The 17,500-nt window shown below is 38.1% G+C and overlaps 1 protein-coding gene across 1 annotated transcript in view; it reads right to left on the reverse strand.

Annotated features, from left to right (window-relative positions):
• Positions 1-10,708, reverse strand: part of LOC138039753 (uncharacterized) — a 31,590-nt gene extending 20,882 nt beyond the window's left edge. The window contains exons 1-4 of the mRNA XM_068885626.1: positions 10,144-10,708; positions 2,789-3,346; positions 2,024-2,083; positions 337-365 (exon numbers count right to left, since the gene is read on the reverse strand). Of these exons, the coding sequence (XP_068741727.1) occupies positions 337-365; positions 2,024-2,083; positions 2,789-3,346; positions 10,144-10,591 (1,095 nt within the window). The 5' untranslated portion in view covers positions 10,592-10,708. The remainder of the gene's footprint in view (positions 1-336; positions 366-2,023; positions 2,084-2,788; positions 3,347-10,143) is intronic.
• Positions 10,709-17,500: the final 6,792 nt, after the last annotated feature.

Genomic DNA, 17,500 nt, shown 5'->3' on the forward strand with positions numbered 1-17,500 from the left:
TCATTTTCCAAGCTTCCCATTTTACTTGTTGGTTTATAAGCAATACCATTGGCAAAGGGCATCTGAACAATGGTGCAAATATTGACAGAGTTCAGCTTTTGTTTTTTCTTCCACTTAAACAACCGCATCACATTTCTTTTTTTGGAAGTGGGATTCCATTGCTCATATGAGTGGTTGATTCCCATGATGCCTTTGCGTTATGTTGCAAAAAATGCAACTATAACACACTGGGACACATGAATTATATTATATTCCCAGACTGGAAGTCTACCTGAGCTACATTTCCTGAAGAAGCGGGGATGACTAAGAAGCTTTTAAAATCCATAATTTACTTACCCCACCAAGCTTGTGGCTGATGTCAGCTTCTGTTAAATGATCAATGAAGAGGACAAATTAGGTCACTAATAGTGTGGAAGAACATAATTTACACATTCAAGTCAAAAAGTAACACTGAAGCAACCTATCATCCCTCAGCAACCTGCAGCCCTAATTATAACCAGTTTTGCAAAGTCAGAATCACTACTGTTACAAGTCATGTAGAACCTCTCAAGAACAAGGAGCAAGGATGGCACAGTCAGTTAGTGCTTGGCCTTGGTGCAAGAGGTCCTGAGTTTGATTCCCAGATATCGCATACTTGTTTCGACTTCTTTCCTTTCCATGTAGCTATAGGTAGCTTTAAATATATGTACCTGTAAAAAGAAGCACTGATGGAGAGGGGGGAGTAAAATGAGCGCACGGTCGACCTCAGGTTTGTCAGTTGAATTACTGTTACGAGTTATCGACGTTAAGTATGGTTACTTTACTTTACTTTACTTTACTTTAACACCCTCAGGTAGCTCACTACCTAGACCACTAAGTAAGAGTGGTCTTAGTAAGAGTAAGAGTGGTCTAGGTAAGAGTGGCCACTAGGTAAAACCATCTTGCATCTCATTTGAACCTTGTTAAAAAAACAAAAGAGCACATTGTATCGTGCCTCGTTCCTTTAAAAACTGAAGAAATGTTCCGCAATCCCGCACATCACTATAGACTTGACACCTTGGGTGGTCACTCGCTGCTGAGGCTACAATCTACACATATTTCAGGCCACTCATTTGCAAAGGCTTTAGTGTTGCGCTAATCCTTGATAACCCTCAGCACAATGTAGATGTGCCATTAGGTCGCTTTGCTCCGCCCATGCGTATACTAGCTCCTAGATGTGCAAGGGCCATTTACATGGGCCTTTAAAGTGTGTATGAACTAATGATAGAAAGATTTAAATAGCATCTCGGTTACATGAAACAGCAAATAACAGCTAGGTTACTGCTTTTATATAATTTGATAGAGAAGTTGCTAATTATCTGTGGATAAACAGGCAAGAGACGAGCCTTAATCAAACAAACCTCTCTGATTTTAGACATGAAAGAAACAGAATTCTGCCTGGCATTTGCATTTTCAATAACTGCGATGCTAATTAAATCTGTTTTTTATATCTTCCAAACATCCCTGAGACTTGGAAGAAAGGATTTATCATAAAACTAGCAAAGAAAGGTAATCTGAAGGAATTCAAGACTCAAACAGTATTTACGTTGCACTGTCCATGGTCGAGAAGATACTAAGGAGAATTATCAGAGAACAAGGGAGGAATGGAGTGGACAGAAGATTGAAGAAGAAACAAGCTACAGTACTTAATAGTTCTAGAAAAGGCAAGGGGTCAGCAGAGGAAGTCTTCTTTCTGCAAATAATTATTTAGCAGGTGAATGAGTGACTCACTTTTCCTGCTTTAACAACTTTCAACTAAAGTTGAAAAGAAGGTTAATGGAACATAGTTTTTCAGTAAGTGATTAATTTAACCCATTGACTCCTAGGGGTTCCCCATTGACGAGTAAAATCGTCTGGCATTAGACCGAGTAAAATACTAAGACCATGTATGTTCGGCTTAGGCTGGTTTAGGGGTGAATGGATTAAAGGAACAATAATTTGTAGCACTCCTCAAAATCGGCATGCATCTAATAATATACAAATATTTACTTATAATAAAACAAACCTGATATCATTCCATGTGACTTGTGAGAGTGAGACCCATAGAGTGATGCTCGAAACCAGTCTAGCACAAAAAGAAATAGTACCCAATATGAAATTCAAAATAATAAAATGTGCCCTTTGAAGAATAAGGAGTCATGAATCAAAAGCATAATTTAAATTACCTGACTAAAATAACAATAACAAAATCATTACAAAATAAAACCAATTTACTGCAGGTGCTCCTGCTTGTCAACTTTCTCAAATGGCAATAATGAAACTGCACAACTTTAATTCTGCTATCAGGAAATATCTGTTTTCAATTTTTGCCTCGTTAACTGGCTAGCATAACTCTCTTATTCTTCATAGATCATCAAGAAAATACTGCTAAAAATTCACAGTTGATTCCATGATGTTTTTGGACCTTTTCTCTGAAAATTTGACCCTTTCAATATGTACCAGATATATGTAACCTCTATGCTTTAAAAAAAATTGAAATTTAAAATTTGCTGGGTGACTGGCAAAATCATCTGATACATACAAATTTGAAAACTAATGTTTTGCTCATAATGATTAACAATAAGGTTTAGTACTGTAGGATCTTTCCACATCTAAAAATTAATAATAAATATTATTTGTCTATATGTGGCATGCATATGATTCTTTCTATAGGCAAATTCCTATGTTGACAAGGAGAAGACATCTTCCATCTGCCAATAACCTTTATCTTGCAACAGTTCCAAGTCAGAGAATAAGTATTCTAGAGATACATGTATTTAGCAAAACATACCAGGAGGTTGAACTCTTTCATAGTGGTATGGATTTACACAGACTTTTTCATGTTTTGTATCATAACCATTCTGACAAAACTCTTTATGTCTCATCTCCATTTTGTGTACATCAGGCCATCTCCAAAGCCGAGCATATATGACATGAGGAAAGTCCTTCTTGTCTCCAACCTGTAATCGGCCATCCATCGTTCTTTGCACTGTAACACATTTCGAGGGTTGCCGTCCTTTTGATGTGATAGCTACAATTAACGAGTCCAGCTCGTAAAACTTTTTCTTGAGCTTTTTAACCAAGGATTCAATAGCCCTACGACTAAAACTCTCAGCATCCACACCCTGGTGTCTGAGAACAGCATGCCAAAGTAAATTCCTAACTATGATAGGACAGGGATCTGCTGAACAAGGAATGTTGCTAGGTCCTGGCAAAGAATTGCTGGGTCCTGCTTCTAGATATTTCGGCTGCTCATACGTTGAGGTTGGATGTGGAGGGCTCTCTTTCAACACAGACAATGCACATTTGTCACAGTTCGATGATGTAGCTTTGACTGAAAGAGTTGCAGCTGTAAAGGGAGATTAGGAAATGTTACAACTTTGCTGTGAAAAAAGTTCACCTGACTATTAACCCATTCAATCCTCAAACGCACTATAGGCCGCCCCCATTTGACAAGTAAACCTGTCTGGCATTAGACATACATCTACGTGTAGTAAAATCTGTTATACCTCACTCACAGGAGTCAACAGGTTAAACAACAACAAATCTCAAATCTCTTTTCTACAGACAATGATTAAATTTGAATATACTGTAGCGTGACATTTATGACAGACCTAACACAGGTTTCATTGTGCAATTTGAGACAGTGATATTATATTAACACCACAAATTGCCCTGAGATTCACTCTTTCATACCATATCATTGTGGATCATTTTCCATGAAAGGGTAGGATTTGTCATTTTTTGTTATTCCAATATTATTCTTACTAAATTAGTAATAAAACATGTACCAATCTACCAACAATAAAACTTTGATCCACACAAAGTCTACCCTTAAGTATCTGCAATTAGGAGGTGATGACCTCACATTCATTAATCTGAACAGGTAAGACAAGTGATCATGATAACCCAGGCAATAGAGCAAGACTCATGATCTTAATTGGACAATCAGAAGTTCCTGTACAGTCAAACAGACCAGTCAAACGCTGGCTGACTCCAACACAAGCGAAACTAAATCCACATTCAAGATAATGAATAAAATAGCCTAAATGTATACAGCTGTATCTTGGGATTTTTTGCCCTTCAATTTCCTGATCCAGGTACATTTGGCTGATTGGAGTTCAATGATAACTCAGTTGGCATAATGAATTGAATTTGGGTAAGCATTACCCACATTGCATTGTATGACCTTAAGTTACCTTTGTTTACATCATTAATTTCATTGCTCATGCGCAGTTAATTGTAATATGACCAAACCTTGTGCTATCAGGTGTTTTGACATTATTCACATCTTGCTCTCTTTTTTGGATTTTTACTGTGAATTATTTGATTGTTGTTAACTCAGAATTGAAGACAGAGGTATGTTTGTCCTTGTACTCCAAATTATACTATAATTTTATTATGGTTACAATGTTTTTACTTTAATTAAACTCATCTCATGTACTACTTTTCATATCTTTTGCGATTTCGTCTAGCCAGCCTTAATATGCATTTGTTTTCAAGTTTGAATGTGTTGCAAGTAAATGAAGAAGTTCTCATAATGTTCATTTGTTGATGAACCCTCTGATTCAGTGAGACGAAATGTTTAAAGGTGCCTGTTTGTTCACAGGAAGTTATCCTACGCAAACAGCAGTGCGGTGATACTAGATCGTATTACAACACAATGCTCGAAGGATTTAGAACACCATGATTTTAAGCTGACAGTAGTTTTAAGACTTCAGACAAACATGCACCCAGCTCGACCTTGGCAGTGACATTCAAATGGACAGTCGGTCAAGTGAACATTATGCACAAAACTTGAATAAAATAAAATATTTTGTCTATCTATAAATGAGGCCAAGACAGTTCACTTTCCACTGCATCTCAATATTATATTTACATTAAAAATATGTACATTTACATACATGTACATACAGCAGGTTGTAAAAAAAATCAACATAGCAGACATAACAAACCCAAACATGACAGAAAAATGTCAAATATCAGGTATCCAGCTGAGCAACTACGAACAATAGATATGAGTGATATTGTCAGTAGCGCAATTAATAGCGGGTGACATAACTGAAGGATATCATGTTTCCTGCTGAAAATTCTTAACATTTCATGAGCAAAATAAATGACAGATTGGAGTGGGTTTTTTAAACTGCTTATTATTCAATGTCTAGACAGGAAATTCTAGTATTTGCAGAGATCCAGCTTGTACAAAATCGTTTTAATCAAACTATTGTTGGGCGTCTGAACAATAATTTTCTATCACACCTTAAGAAATAATGGCAGTTGTTCTGTCAGCATTACATTCAATAGTATAAAAAGTAAGTTGCTACCTCTTAAGGGAAAACAGACAGACAGACAATACTACTGTCACGCACTGATAGCGTTAATTAAATATTTCAAGAACATCAATGCAATATCACTTCCCATGAGGTTTTTATAAGACAGCCTTATATGAACAGTTGTATGAAGTTGTAAGGTTACAAATAATAAAATTATTATGACTGAAAATCATGAACACACATTGCAAAAGAATCCTTGTTGTACCATAATGTCTTATCAGAAGCTGATATCTTTAAAAGCCTTGACAGACAATAGATGGTCACAGACAACTCTGCAGACCCCCAACTGAATCAACTGTGGTCAACCACAAGTCCTCAAAATAAGTGAGGCACCCTTAAGAGAATAATTACATATACCTGATAAATTTTAATGACACAAACAAGGAAAAAGAGGAAAAAATCGCTCGACCACTGCCAAGACATTGAAAGATCGATGTATGGAAATTCAAAAAACAAAGAAAATGCAGAATTACAGTAACTGCTATCCAGCAAATCTTATCAATCTGGCAGGCATAATCCTTAAACGTTTCTTCCTTTGATATGTAGCAATCCAGATATACACGTATCAGGATCAAAGCTCTAGAAAGGTTGCTTCTGATATATTCAGTCAGAGTAAAGCACATTAAACTAAATAAATCTTTAACAATTAGAAGCAATTAAAACTTTCTTACTTATTTTCAAGGGAGGCACAGTCATTGATCACTGACCAAGAACTGTAGTTTTCAATGGGAGCCTTTGCATACATGTACAGGAATCGATCATTATGTTACAATTTGCAATGGGTCCGCCTTGTTATGAAGCGCTGCAGCGCAAACTTCAAAAGAGGGTGGTCATTTTATGTTTCACTATTTGTGGCATTTACAGTTTTCCTTATCTGTGAAGGCCATGCATGAATCTTTTTCTAAAAAGGGTGTTATGTTTATGGAAAACCTGACATGGTTTCTTTTTTATTGCCCATTTTCCATATCAATCAATGAAATCATAGCAGAAACCCTTAAGGGTTGAAACGTGTAACGGCCCCTTGTGTGCTGGGAAACAAGCTTCTGAATATTCAATTTGCTAAGTACCATACTTGGAACAACAAGAGCGAGGGGTTTTCAAATATGGTACTTAGCACTGAAACATTCAACCAATCAGTTCACACTGAATATTCGGAAGCTGTGAACGCGCGTTACACATTTCAACCCTTATGGGTTTCTGATCAGACATTAATTGTTCACTCAATACTAAATATGATAATAAATTTGATGATTCTATCCTTTGAAGGGCTCAGGGTAGCCACGCATAAAGTGCCAGTGTGAAATTTTTAGCCTTTTTTTAAAGTGGCCTAAAATTGAACTTAAGTACACTAATTGCCCTGGGCCTGGTTGTTTGAAAGCCGATTAACTTAATCCAGTATTAGCATAAACTTTTGCTTCACGTTTTCAACTTTTTGGTGGAAGTTTCTTTTGCTTATTTTTGCTTTTCAAGATTGACGTCTTCTCATGTAAAGTTCTGCCGAAAATCTGCGTTGAACAGCATTTGGGAGAAGAGAAATAAACTGCTTGGTTAATTTTTAATCTTAGATTAGCGTTAATCGGCTTTTGAGGAACGTGGCCCTGTATTTTTTCTAGTCACTTCCAAGAAATAAGCGTCTTCATGTGAAATCACTCCCAGCTTCCATCTTTGAAACAAAAAAAGGAAAGCTTTTGTTTCCTTGAAACAATAATTGTTAACACTCAGAATATAAATCTGATTATCTGCTGAAGCTAAAGGAGGTGAATTCAAGCAATGCTATATAGAACTTAACAGCAAGCCAGTTAGATAAAAAGACAGAAACGTAAGTGTTTCTTCTTCCCTTCAAACTAATGACCTGACCCTACCAAGATTACAATGGATTTACTTTCTCTAAAAAGAGATGCTGATTTACGCAAACGTTTGGCCAAAACAACCGCTTAAGGGTTCTAAAAATAATCATCTCTTAGTTTCCTTCTATTCCTAAAAGACAACTCCATTTGACTGCAGCTGCCTGTGATCCAACCATAATGTCATATAATTTCTGCATTAAAGTTTTACCGTTTCACATTTCTTGTGTAGCAGTATTCGACACGTACATAACTTAGACAAAACTTGACAAGGAGTGAAATAATCATATTTCACAGACTCTGTGCAAAATATATGAGAAAACAAATGGTAGGAATTTCCCAGTTAGTGCTTCAAATATTTCTCATTTCATCTGTTCATATAATTTGAATAATTATAACTTCAGGCCGCTTCACGGCCCTAGTATAATTCTCATTATTAGAAATAAAACACATTGAAGAGTTGTCTGTTTTCACATGAAACGAGACAGTGAAAATTTATCAACATAGTAACACCCAACATGAAAGTTTTATCTATAGAAGACATCTTGTGACAAGAATTGTCTGAACAAGAAAGTGGAGGAAAAGGCCATAAAATGCAATTATTTAACGTTTAAGTCACTTTTTGCACATCCAAGCAGTAATAACAACAATCATTCTCTGTGACTTGTCTGTAATATAACACAACAACCCAGCTGCAATTTCATGTGATACATGAAAAAAGTTGGCGTGAAAATAAAAGGTCAGGCCAAGAAAAAAATCTATTGCATGTGACATCCATTCATAGTAAAACTCTAAAAACAAAAAATCAAGGATGCTAGGTTCTCCAACTATCAAGAATAGACAAAATTGGATGTGTGTGGCCAAAAGTAAAATAACCCTAGCTGGCATCAACAAAACGTTTGGAAACAGTTGTTATTATAGCTGTGCCAAAACATTATCCTACATTTAAACACATTTTTTTAGATCTCTTGCATATTTGAAAATCAGTACTCTTGCTAGTTCCTAAGATTTCAAAACAACAAAGAAGTCACCCCAAAAGGAAAACATTCTACTTATTTAAACATTCACTTGTAAACCTGTATATAATAGAAGCCCAAAGAAGATCAACGCTATGCATGATCAACTCTATTTTTCTTGTCTAAAAAAATACCTTCAATTTTGTAAAGAAGATTTGGAATGCGTTTTTTTTTTTTTTTTTTTAATGAAAGTGGCACAAAATTGTCAGACATTGTAAAAGTGAAAAACCTCAAAACAAGAAAACAATAAATTAAAAACTTGTACTTCAGGTGTTGTATGTGGCACCAGTCCCCTGGGGTTTAAAAATTCCAACAACAATAACAAAAGAGACCGCCAAATCTTTTTTGGCTGAAATGACCGACTACAAGTGAAAAAAAACCTTTGCAAATGCGCAAGAAAACAATATCCGACAAGGTGAAGCGGTGAACGTTTCAAACCGCACGACCCAAAGCGAAATTCAAATTACGTGACAAGACCAGAGCGAGCAAAATTTAAATCAGCACCTACGTGGCTTTTGTGGTTTTGTTTGTAAAGGGATAAGAAATATTAATGGCGCAAGGTTGTGAAAAACGTCTACAGGTGACATATTCGACGGTTTTCACCGTTCGAAATACAATTTCTGTCAAAAAGTCGGATGTTCGTTTTGTCTGAGACATGAAAAAAATTGAATTCGTGACTCGATGCGCTGCTGCTAAAATTGACATCTGATTAGGACAATAAGCGATGTCAGAAATGGCATTGACAATTTCAAAGACATTCCACGGAACGAAACCTGCTTCACGAAGAACAACGATAGCATGCGATTGCAGTGGAAAAAACCGTGTTAACGTAATCTTTTACTCATCTGATCATGTAGCGGGCCAACTATTCACGCTATCGTCTAGACAGCGAAGCAGACTGAAATAAAAATATATTCAAATGATGGATTTTTGAATACTAATGAAGCATTGTGTTTACTTTTAATCTGCTCAATATAAACTGTTCCAGCAGTGAGTTTTAGCCCGAAATTCACTTCAAAATGGCCGCCGCGCGTGCTGAACGCTGCGACAAAAATAAATTGACGTCTTAAAATAAATTAGAATCGAAGCAGACGACGTTTCAGACGTTTTCAGACAAGAAACGCTCCAGCCAGACAATGACCACTAACCAACAATAATACTTAAACAAAACCCAGACAAAATAATTCTCTTGCCCCACACGAAATGATCGCCGGTCATCTGACGTGATTTGAAGCTCAACACGTCTGAATATCAGTCTGAAGAGTTGTTTGCGATGAATCACGCTAAGAAGTGCGCCAAAAAACGAAGCGACTTTCAACTCGAAATTAAAAATGCAAAATAGCCGCTGGCTCGTTATCCAAACAAAGAAGAAGCTTACAGAAAAACACCACCGCGCCAACTCCCAAGGTGAAAATTAGCATTTCGTTCTTAAACATTGTGTTCAGCAGTAATGAATTTGTAAAGGGGAGAATATACGGACCAAGAATTAGAACGAAAAACAAATTGAGTAAAAGCACAAAATCACACGCGCATTTTGCCTGCAGCAAGCTTTTCAAAAAATGACATAACCCCGAAAGTTCTGAACGAGTAGACCGTATGTCGATAGGAAACAATGCTTTGAATGAATTATAATAATATTATCCCCCGATCACGACGTTGTAGTAAGCTTGAAAAAACTCTTGTTTATAACACGAACTCGTAACAAATTACAGATAATGGAATAAGTTTTTGATAGATAATTTTAGTCCAGATTTAATAGCTGGATTAAACAAACCACAAGGAGAAGGGACTGTGGCATATTATTACACTAGTGTAAAATTTGTCATCACGTAGCTCGTGTGAGCACGTACACAAAAAAGCCGTTCAATTTCCCCTTTCAGTGTACAACATAACATCACCTAAACTGTTGACACAAAGAGCTATAACCTCCAACAAAACGAAAAATAGCCTTACCGGATGGACTGCCAATTCTTTCATAATGGTAGGGATTGACGCAAACACTTTCGTACTTAAGATCATAGCCAAAGCGGCAAAAGTCCAAGTGTTTCATCTCCATTTTCTGAATATCTGGCCATCGCCAGAGCCGAGCGTAAATCACATGTGGGAATCCCTTGCGCTCGCAGACTTGAAGTCTGCCATCTAAAGTTCTCTGAATCGTGACACATTTGGATGATTTCGATCCTTGGCTCGTCACAGCCGTGATCAATGAGTCCAGCTCTTCAGATTTCTTCCGGAGTTTTTTCACCAAGGATTCAATGGCCCTCTTTGCAAATTTCTCAGTTTCGCCTCCCTGGCGATGGCAAGTTGTATGACACATTAGATTCAAAACGATGCTTAGGTTTGCATCGGCAGAACTTGGTCCTCGTTTTGGGGAAGCCGATGGCACTAAGCTTTTTTCCATTCCAGACCCCTTCTTTAGTCCTCATTTCATTATCAGTAGTTCAAAATGTTAAGAGAAATCGGTCCGCCAAACACCCATGAACCTTCCCTACCAAACAAACTCTCTCGTATGCGCAGAACATGGTTCAGATTGAGTCAGCACGGTCATGTAATGGCAAACATTTCGTCCAATCACATCACTCAAATATTGATAGCAATTATTTCCTACACGCGTTCTTGTCAATCGCCTTGATTGACAGGCCATTGTAGACGATGAATTTTCAATTGTTGACAATGTTTAGGCCAAAGACACGATTTATCTCCAAAAGAGAAAATACTAGTAAATCGAGGTGACATCTTCCTCTAGATTTTTATTCAAGCAAAATAGCCTTTAGGATGGAGTCCAGATCAGTTGGGTTGAGTTCGAACATGTTTTCACGTATGCATTCGCGTGAGTGTTGTAGGTTCCGGTTTACGTGCGATTGTTGCCTATTTACCTTTGTTCAGTTGTCGTGAAATTAATGTTCACCTGAATGACAACCCAACTCAAACGGAATTTGTCGTGTACAAAAATTGTTAAGGTCAACATTGCATCTTTTCTGCTTTTGGGAAAACTAGAATAAACATACTTTTCTCTCGAATGACAGTATGCTGTCGGCCTTTGCAATAGAAAAAAACATGTTGGTGATCACATAAGAAGGATGTACAAACACCTTCGCGGTATCTTTTAGTATTAATCAACAAAAATAAAAGGGTCTGAAATCTCAATGAAAATCTGTAGCAGGGAGAAAAAAAACTGACATAAATTCCAATATTTTAGTAAAAAGTTGTTCATCGAGATATTCATATTTGGAAATCAACTTTTTCCTTTTTGCTGTCCATAAAAGCTCATAAACGACCTTTGTCACCTACATCATGTGATTTACGTGTACACCAACTTTCTTTGTTTGGGCTCAGACCTGACATTGCGACCCTTGTTATTGTGTAAAAATGAGATGTAGGTCATTCAGTCAGCCCCGTTGGAGGCGAAATGCTATCAGGGACCGGTGTTTTGTTGGGATAGCTTTTCTGGGAGGTTTTATGGTGCTACTAAAATTGTGACGTCTGGTCGTCTTGTTTGTCTGTCTGGAATTTGAAAATGTCTGCGATCGCCCATGTTTTCGTCTCCCCGTGAAATGTTTAGGATTCCTCTCCAATAACGAAGACTTCTCAATTTTCCAGTCTCTATATTGAGTGCGCGTTTATCGATCCCACGCGCTCGAGTTACCATATATTGACAAAAGCGGACAACAGGAGGACACTTCAATATTTGAAAAGCGGTTTGACAGCTAAATACCTACCACATGGGATTTACATGCCAACGATTCAAAGAGCAACACGTTTTATGTGATGATTCTTGCCAGATAATGCGACAAGCAGTTTATTTGCAAGGTCTTATTTACAACCGCGTACCCCGGAAATCGTCATTTCTACGCCTCCACAGCGTCTCTTTTTCCAGTGAAACTTGCTGCCTTTACAATGACAATGCATATTTTTGCTAAAATTTTTACAAAAGGCCATTTTTCAGCTGTAGGTGACTATCAAGATTGCAAACTTTCAGCGTGTCATTTTAAAATAGATTTATAGGTTTCTGCTTCATTAAACCTTTGTACGACTTTCCGCCCTGAAACGAGGAATTATACAATTTTCGTTTCGTTAAACGGGGCTCTTAATTTTTTAACTTTTTCAAGTGCTCCTGACGGAAAAATGAGGAATTTTCAAAATGATGATATCGCAGATATATTTCATCTTGTGGTTTGAAAGCATTTTGCCATTTCTTTGACATTACTTTCAGTTAAAAACCCAATAAAATATATCATTATTCATTGTACTATAAAGTAAACAGCACCGATTCGAACGTGTTCGAAAAACCGATCACGTTACATACAGAAAATTCCCGTCCTTTATAGTCAATTCAAAGTCAATTTATTCACGTACAAGAGCTGACATGTCATGAGGTTTGCGCAAAGATAATGTTATGTAACTGCACGTTGATTTGGCTTTCACATTAGCAAAGGAAGCGATGTACATACAATGTCATCGACTACTGTAAAAAACAAAGAAAAGGTATTCACTTTTCAACAGTTGGCGCATTCTGTATTCTTGGACAGAATAAATGAAAAAGAACCTCCCTCCTTGGATCGATATATAAAATAACCAATTCAGACCGATCGGGTGATCCGGTGCTTAAAACCAAAGAGGCACCGTTTATTTGAGCAAAGACAATCCCTATCGCTGGTATTCAGAATACACCAGGAGCTGAAAAAAACATAGAGAAGGGATTCACGATGTTTCCATTCTTGGACAAAAAAAAAAAAAAAATTCCTTCAATCATTGATGGAAATTATGACATCCATCTTGAAATATGAAAATACCTGTGTTGTTCAATAAAAATTGACCGCCAGCCTTTTTAAATAGTTTATATGAAATACTGCTACTTTTAACAAGAGTCGCAACAATAAATGACTTTCCTTGCAAACCCTAACTGCCGGGCAGTTATGTTACTAACTCCTACTTAAGCACCGGGAAAAAATGGCAGAGGGCGAATCCAAATATATTAACTATGATTCGGTTTTTTAAAACCGAATTTCGAAACTTTCGTAAAGACTATCAGAAACGTGACTCGAAAGCATTAGTGTAGTATATCGGAATCAAAAAAATCAAATTTTCACACTGTAAGCCTTACAGTGTGAAAAAAAAATGCAACAAGGGCTATCGCTGTGTTTTTGCGATTGATATTTTCACTTCCATTTCGAATTCAGCAATTCGGAAGTCTTTGAGGGATCCCTAATATTTTCTTTATTTTAAACCCGCTCCTGCAGGTGGCGACACAGAAAAATTCAAAGACTCTTCAATAAGCAAAATGAAAAGTTTATAGCGTTCGGCCGAGATAAACACATTTGGTAAAGTTGTAAGTCGAAGAAAGTTCAGCGCTGAAGAAATATAACGGTTTACAGTTTAAGTGAAACGAAAGTTCCGGTTTTTGTTCCCATAGAATGTCAGTGGATCGAGGCCTAATCATCAACTCAAAAGAGGCGATTTAAATATGCAACCACCTGCTTTTGAGAAAACGTGTTAATGTACAACGAGTTTCTTGAATGTTTTGATGACTTTCGATTCTCGCCCAAAAAGGATTTCAAAAACTATCATGAAAGGTATTGTGTGTCTTAAGGGCTTTTTTATATGAACGTTAGATACGCCTTATTAGGTCCGAAAACTAGGTCGCGGCAATGCACTTTTTTGTTTGCTTGTGTTTAAAAGCTAATCGAGATTGGCGGCAAACTGTCTTTCTCAAATGGAAGCCTCTTCGTAACTGTGGCGCCAGGATTATGAAATGCCAAATATTGTTCGATCATTTTAGCGAACACCTGCCAACCTGCCAACTCTGATGTGTTTATTCTTACATGTCCTCTTCATCTTAGCTCTCCGGGTCTTCGAAAGTTCTTCAATTCCTTCGCAAGATGTACTGAGCCATGATTAGTTACACAAAGCTGGTTTCTTCAAACAATTTAATGAGTACCACGCCCCGGGCAATTTATTTATTAACATAGCAAAGTGAAACCGGCTGTACGAGTTTCGACTTGTATCCTAGCTCTTAACTAAGTTCTAACATGACATCGAAACACAAACATCTGCTCACAGAAAATGCATCGACGGGTTGTTTCCTGTCCAGTAAGACATTCCCCCCTAAGAAATTGCACGGAAGTATGTATTAAGCCGACGAATCAGTTTTCATGGAAAACGCATGTACAGAGGTCGTGGCTGGCCTCTTCTCTGCCAGTACATTCCATCTTACGTTTATATGAACGAGCAAGTACCACAGCTGCGGAAAATAACGTGTGCGAGGGATACATCCTCAAATTGAGATCCAAAAAATCATGAAGTGGATTAGAATAGATTTTGAGAACGGCTTTTCTGTCGAGGTACCTTCAATTTCTGATATAAAATCACGAGTGGCTTATCTTCGTTGAATCCGTGGCGCGTAAAATCGTAAAATACGTAAAGTTATGGAGGCCCCGTATGAAGCAGGTTAAACAAGCTGTTCATTCCCGTTCAACTGCACTGGAATTCGGAATATTTCCTACATGTAGTTGGTTGCCAAAAAAATTTTCACGTTTTTTTTTTTGTACTTTCGATATTGAAGTACTTAATTTTGTCCAAATCACAGCCCACTGTTTGAGTATTAATGAGCCAATTTGGAGTGCGCAAACAAAACGCATTACAAACAATAATATTCTGAGAGTACGAATGATTTCATATGCAGAAATCCTTGCAATTAATTCCCATTTTGAAAGAACTCAAGATTATTGCTTTCATCCTAAAGCCTGGTTTCAGTGGTAAAAAAAAAAATTGAGAGAATCGGGATGATTGGGAGCACGCGGTCGTCCACCGTGTTCCTGGGTCCGACAAGGGAATTTTGGCGAGAGACGCGGATGCCAATGAAGGTCTCCCAGGAGGGGTGGGTGGGGCGGGGGGTGCATGTTCCCTTGTTCCCTATAAAAAATTACAGTTATTCCCTTGTTCCTAAAAACTAAATTAACGTGTTCCCCGAAATTCACTCTTACTGAGTTCCCCTGTTGCCAGAAATGCTGCTCCATGTTCCTTCATCCCCAAAAATATTCCTCATTGTTCCCCACAAATTCTCTCATATTTCATTTTTTCATGGTTAGTTATTTTCACAGGTTTAACCTCGTTAGTCATCGTACAGATACTCCTCGGCAAAACGCCTCTTTTCCTCCTTGATGACCTTGACAGTTGTCGTGTTTGCTCTGGTTCAACATTTGCAACTTCCGCTGCTTCAGTAAGAGTGAGTGCATCATTTGTATGACTTGAATTTCATCCTGAAGAATCGAAGAATGAGGCCTTCCTCCTTAAGTTGCAAAAACGTATTGATGATCTTTGTAGGGTGTCAAGATACAAATGATGCGCTTCACTTCTACAAATTTCTCGGAATCTTCCAAAATCCGTGTCGGGTTAAAAGGATCTTGCACCAGTGATCTTGGCCATCACTTTTTTCCTGTTAACTTCGACAGTCTCCAGCTGTAGACAGGCTAGTACCAAGGATATCTCAGAGTCACCTTTGTTAACTTTAACACAGACTATCTGGTTTGACTCGTATAAAAGCTCTGTAGCCTCCTTCTGTGGCAAGTGTTGAAATGGATGGTCTCCTAATTAATATTTGGTCAAATCAAGTGGCTGGACTTGAGGTGGGTACACTGCATTTATATTTACTGGGCGAGGTCCAGTTCCTCCTCTCACGAACTTGTTGATCAGTGAGCTTGTTTGTATTCGGAGGACATAATTTGTGAAGGTTTCACTCAGAGTAGTTTGCAGAGACAAACGTGAGAGGGTAATAAAAACTGGTGCAACTGGTGATAGATCTACTAAATCTATAGTCAAAATCAAGTTGTAAAGGCATGTGCCTCCCACCCGCTCTCATTTTAGAAAACGTGTTTTCCACAACCAATGTCAAAATGCTTTTTATGTTAAATCTGGCACTCAACCCAGGGTTAAAACACGTCCAAAAGAACCTTCATTTTACGCAGTGACTTGAGTAATCATCCGTCATCTTCAATCGGACAACTGAGGAGACAGTTCCTTGAGGGCTCTATGTTCATTTACGCTTATACACGTTGCATAGCACAAACAGAGCATAAGTTACCTACCGTCTCCCTTCTATGACTAATCATAATCTGTGGTAAAGCAGTCTCCCATTGCTCTTGCGTGTCAGTTTGAAAAATTCTTCCTTTCGGCCACTTCGGTAATTTTGGCTGAAGTCTTTTGAAGACAGCTGAATTTTAAACTTGACGATGTTAAGCATTGCACATTTCTCCTTAATACGAAATCTCTTCTTCAAGCGGTTTAACACTGAAGTGAAATCTTCATCTGCAGCCACCTTCACGCCGAGTTCAAAACACCACCTCTTCGTGGTCTTCCCATTGCCATAATGGCAGCAGGGCTGTCAACCCTCCCAGATAATCCGGGAGTGTCCAGATTTTACACCGTATCTCCCGATCTCAAGATCTACCAGATCTGAAGATTTAGAATTCCATTCACACTTTGTGTGGCAAATAAACGAGAAAAAAAGAACGAAGACTTCTGAACCGAGGAGAGAGTTTCTACACTTGTGACAATTGATGACAAATTGAAGGCCACGCGCATGGCTCAAGTCACGAAACGTGGTGGACGGCTTTTTGGACAAGGACATTATTTTATCGGCTATTTTTATCCTTTCCTTTGACGACAAAAAGAAAACGAAGCGAGAGGAAACGATCAACGAAGGAGAGAAGAACGAGGATTTTATCATCAACTTATAAGCGAAATTTAGGTCGAGGATACCGCGGCGTTTCACGAGCTATAATTGCGTGTGACGAAGACGCCATTTCATGTCTTAGTAGACACTTTGTTCCCAAGGATAGCAAAAAGAGACACGGTGATGGATCGCAAGCACGGGGAAAAAGTTGCAGGGTGGCTTCACGCGCAACTATCTCTGCGATTTGTCACGAAAGTTTCAACTCTGGCGACTTTTTCTTGCGATTTTTTCACCTGTCGCGTCGCCAGTTCAAGGGTGGCTACACTTGCGATTTTCATCGCGCGCTGGCGACGCGAAAAATTGAAAAAATCGCATCACCGGCGAGAGCAAAAAATCGCTCGTGTAGCCGCGGCTTTACTAAAACGTAGCGTCAATACGCTAGCCCACAGGTGCCCCAAGCTCACAGTTAAGTTAAGTTGAAAAACTGAACGTCTTTCTCTCGCAATAAACTTTCCCTACCTCAAATATGTTGTTCACTTTTGTTTTGTGTCGTTCCATTAGCCATTGCTGACATAGTGAAATCAGTACTCGTTTATGCACTCTCAAGCGAAGCGAAGGCTGCACACATGTCACCTCCGG

This window comes from Montipora capricornis, chromosome 1, assembly GCF_036669925.1.
Source record: "Montipora capricornis isolate CH-2021 chromosome 1, ASM3666992v2, whole genome shotgun sequence".
NCBI classification, from domain to species: Eukaryota; Metazoa; Cnidaria; class Anthozoa; order Scleractinia; family Acroporidae; genus Montipora; species Montipora capricornis.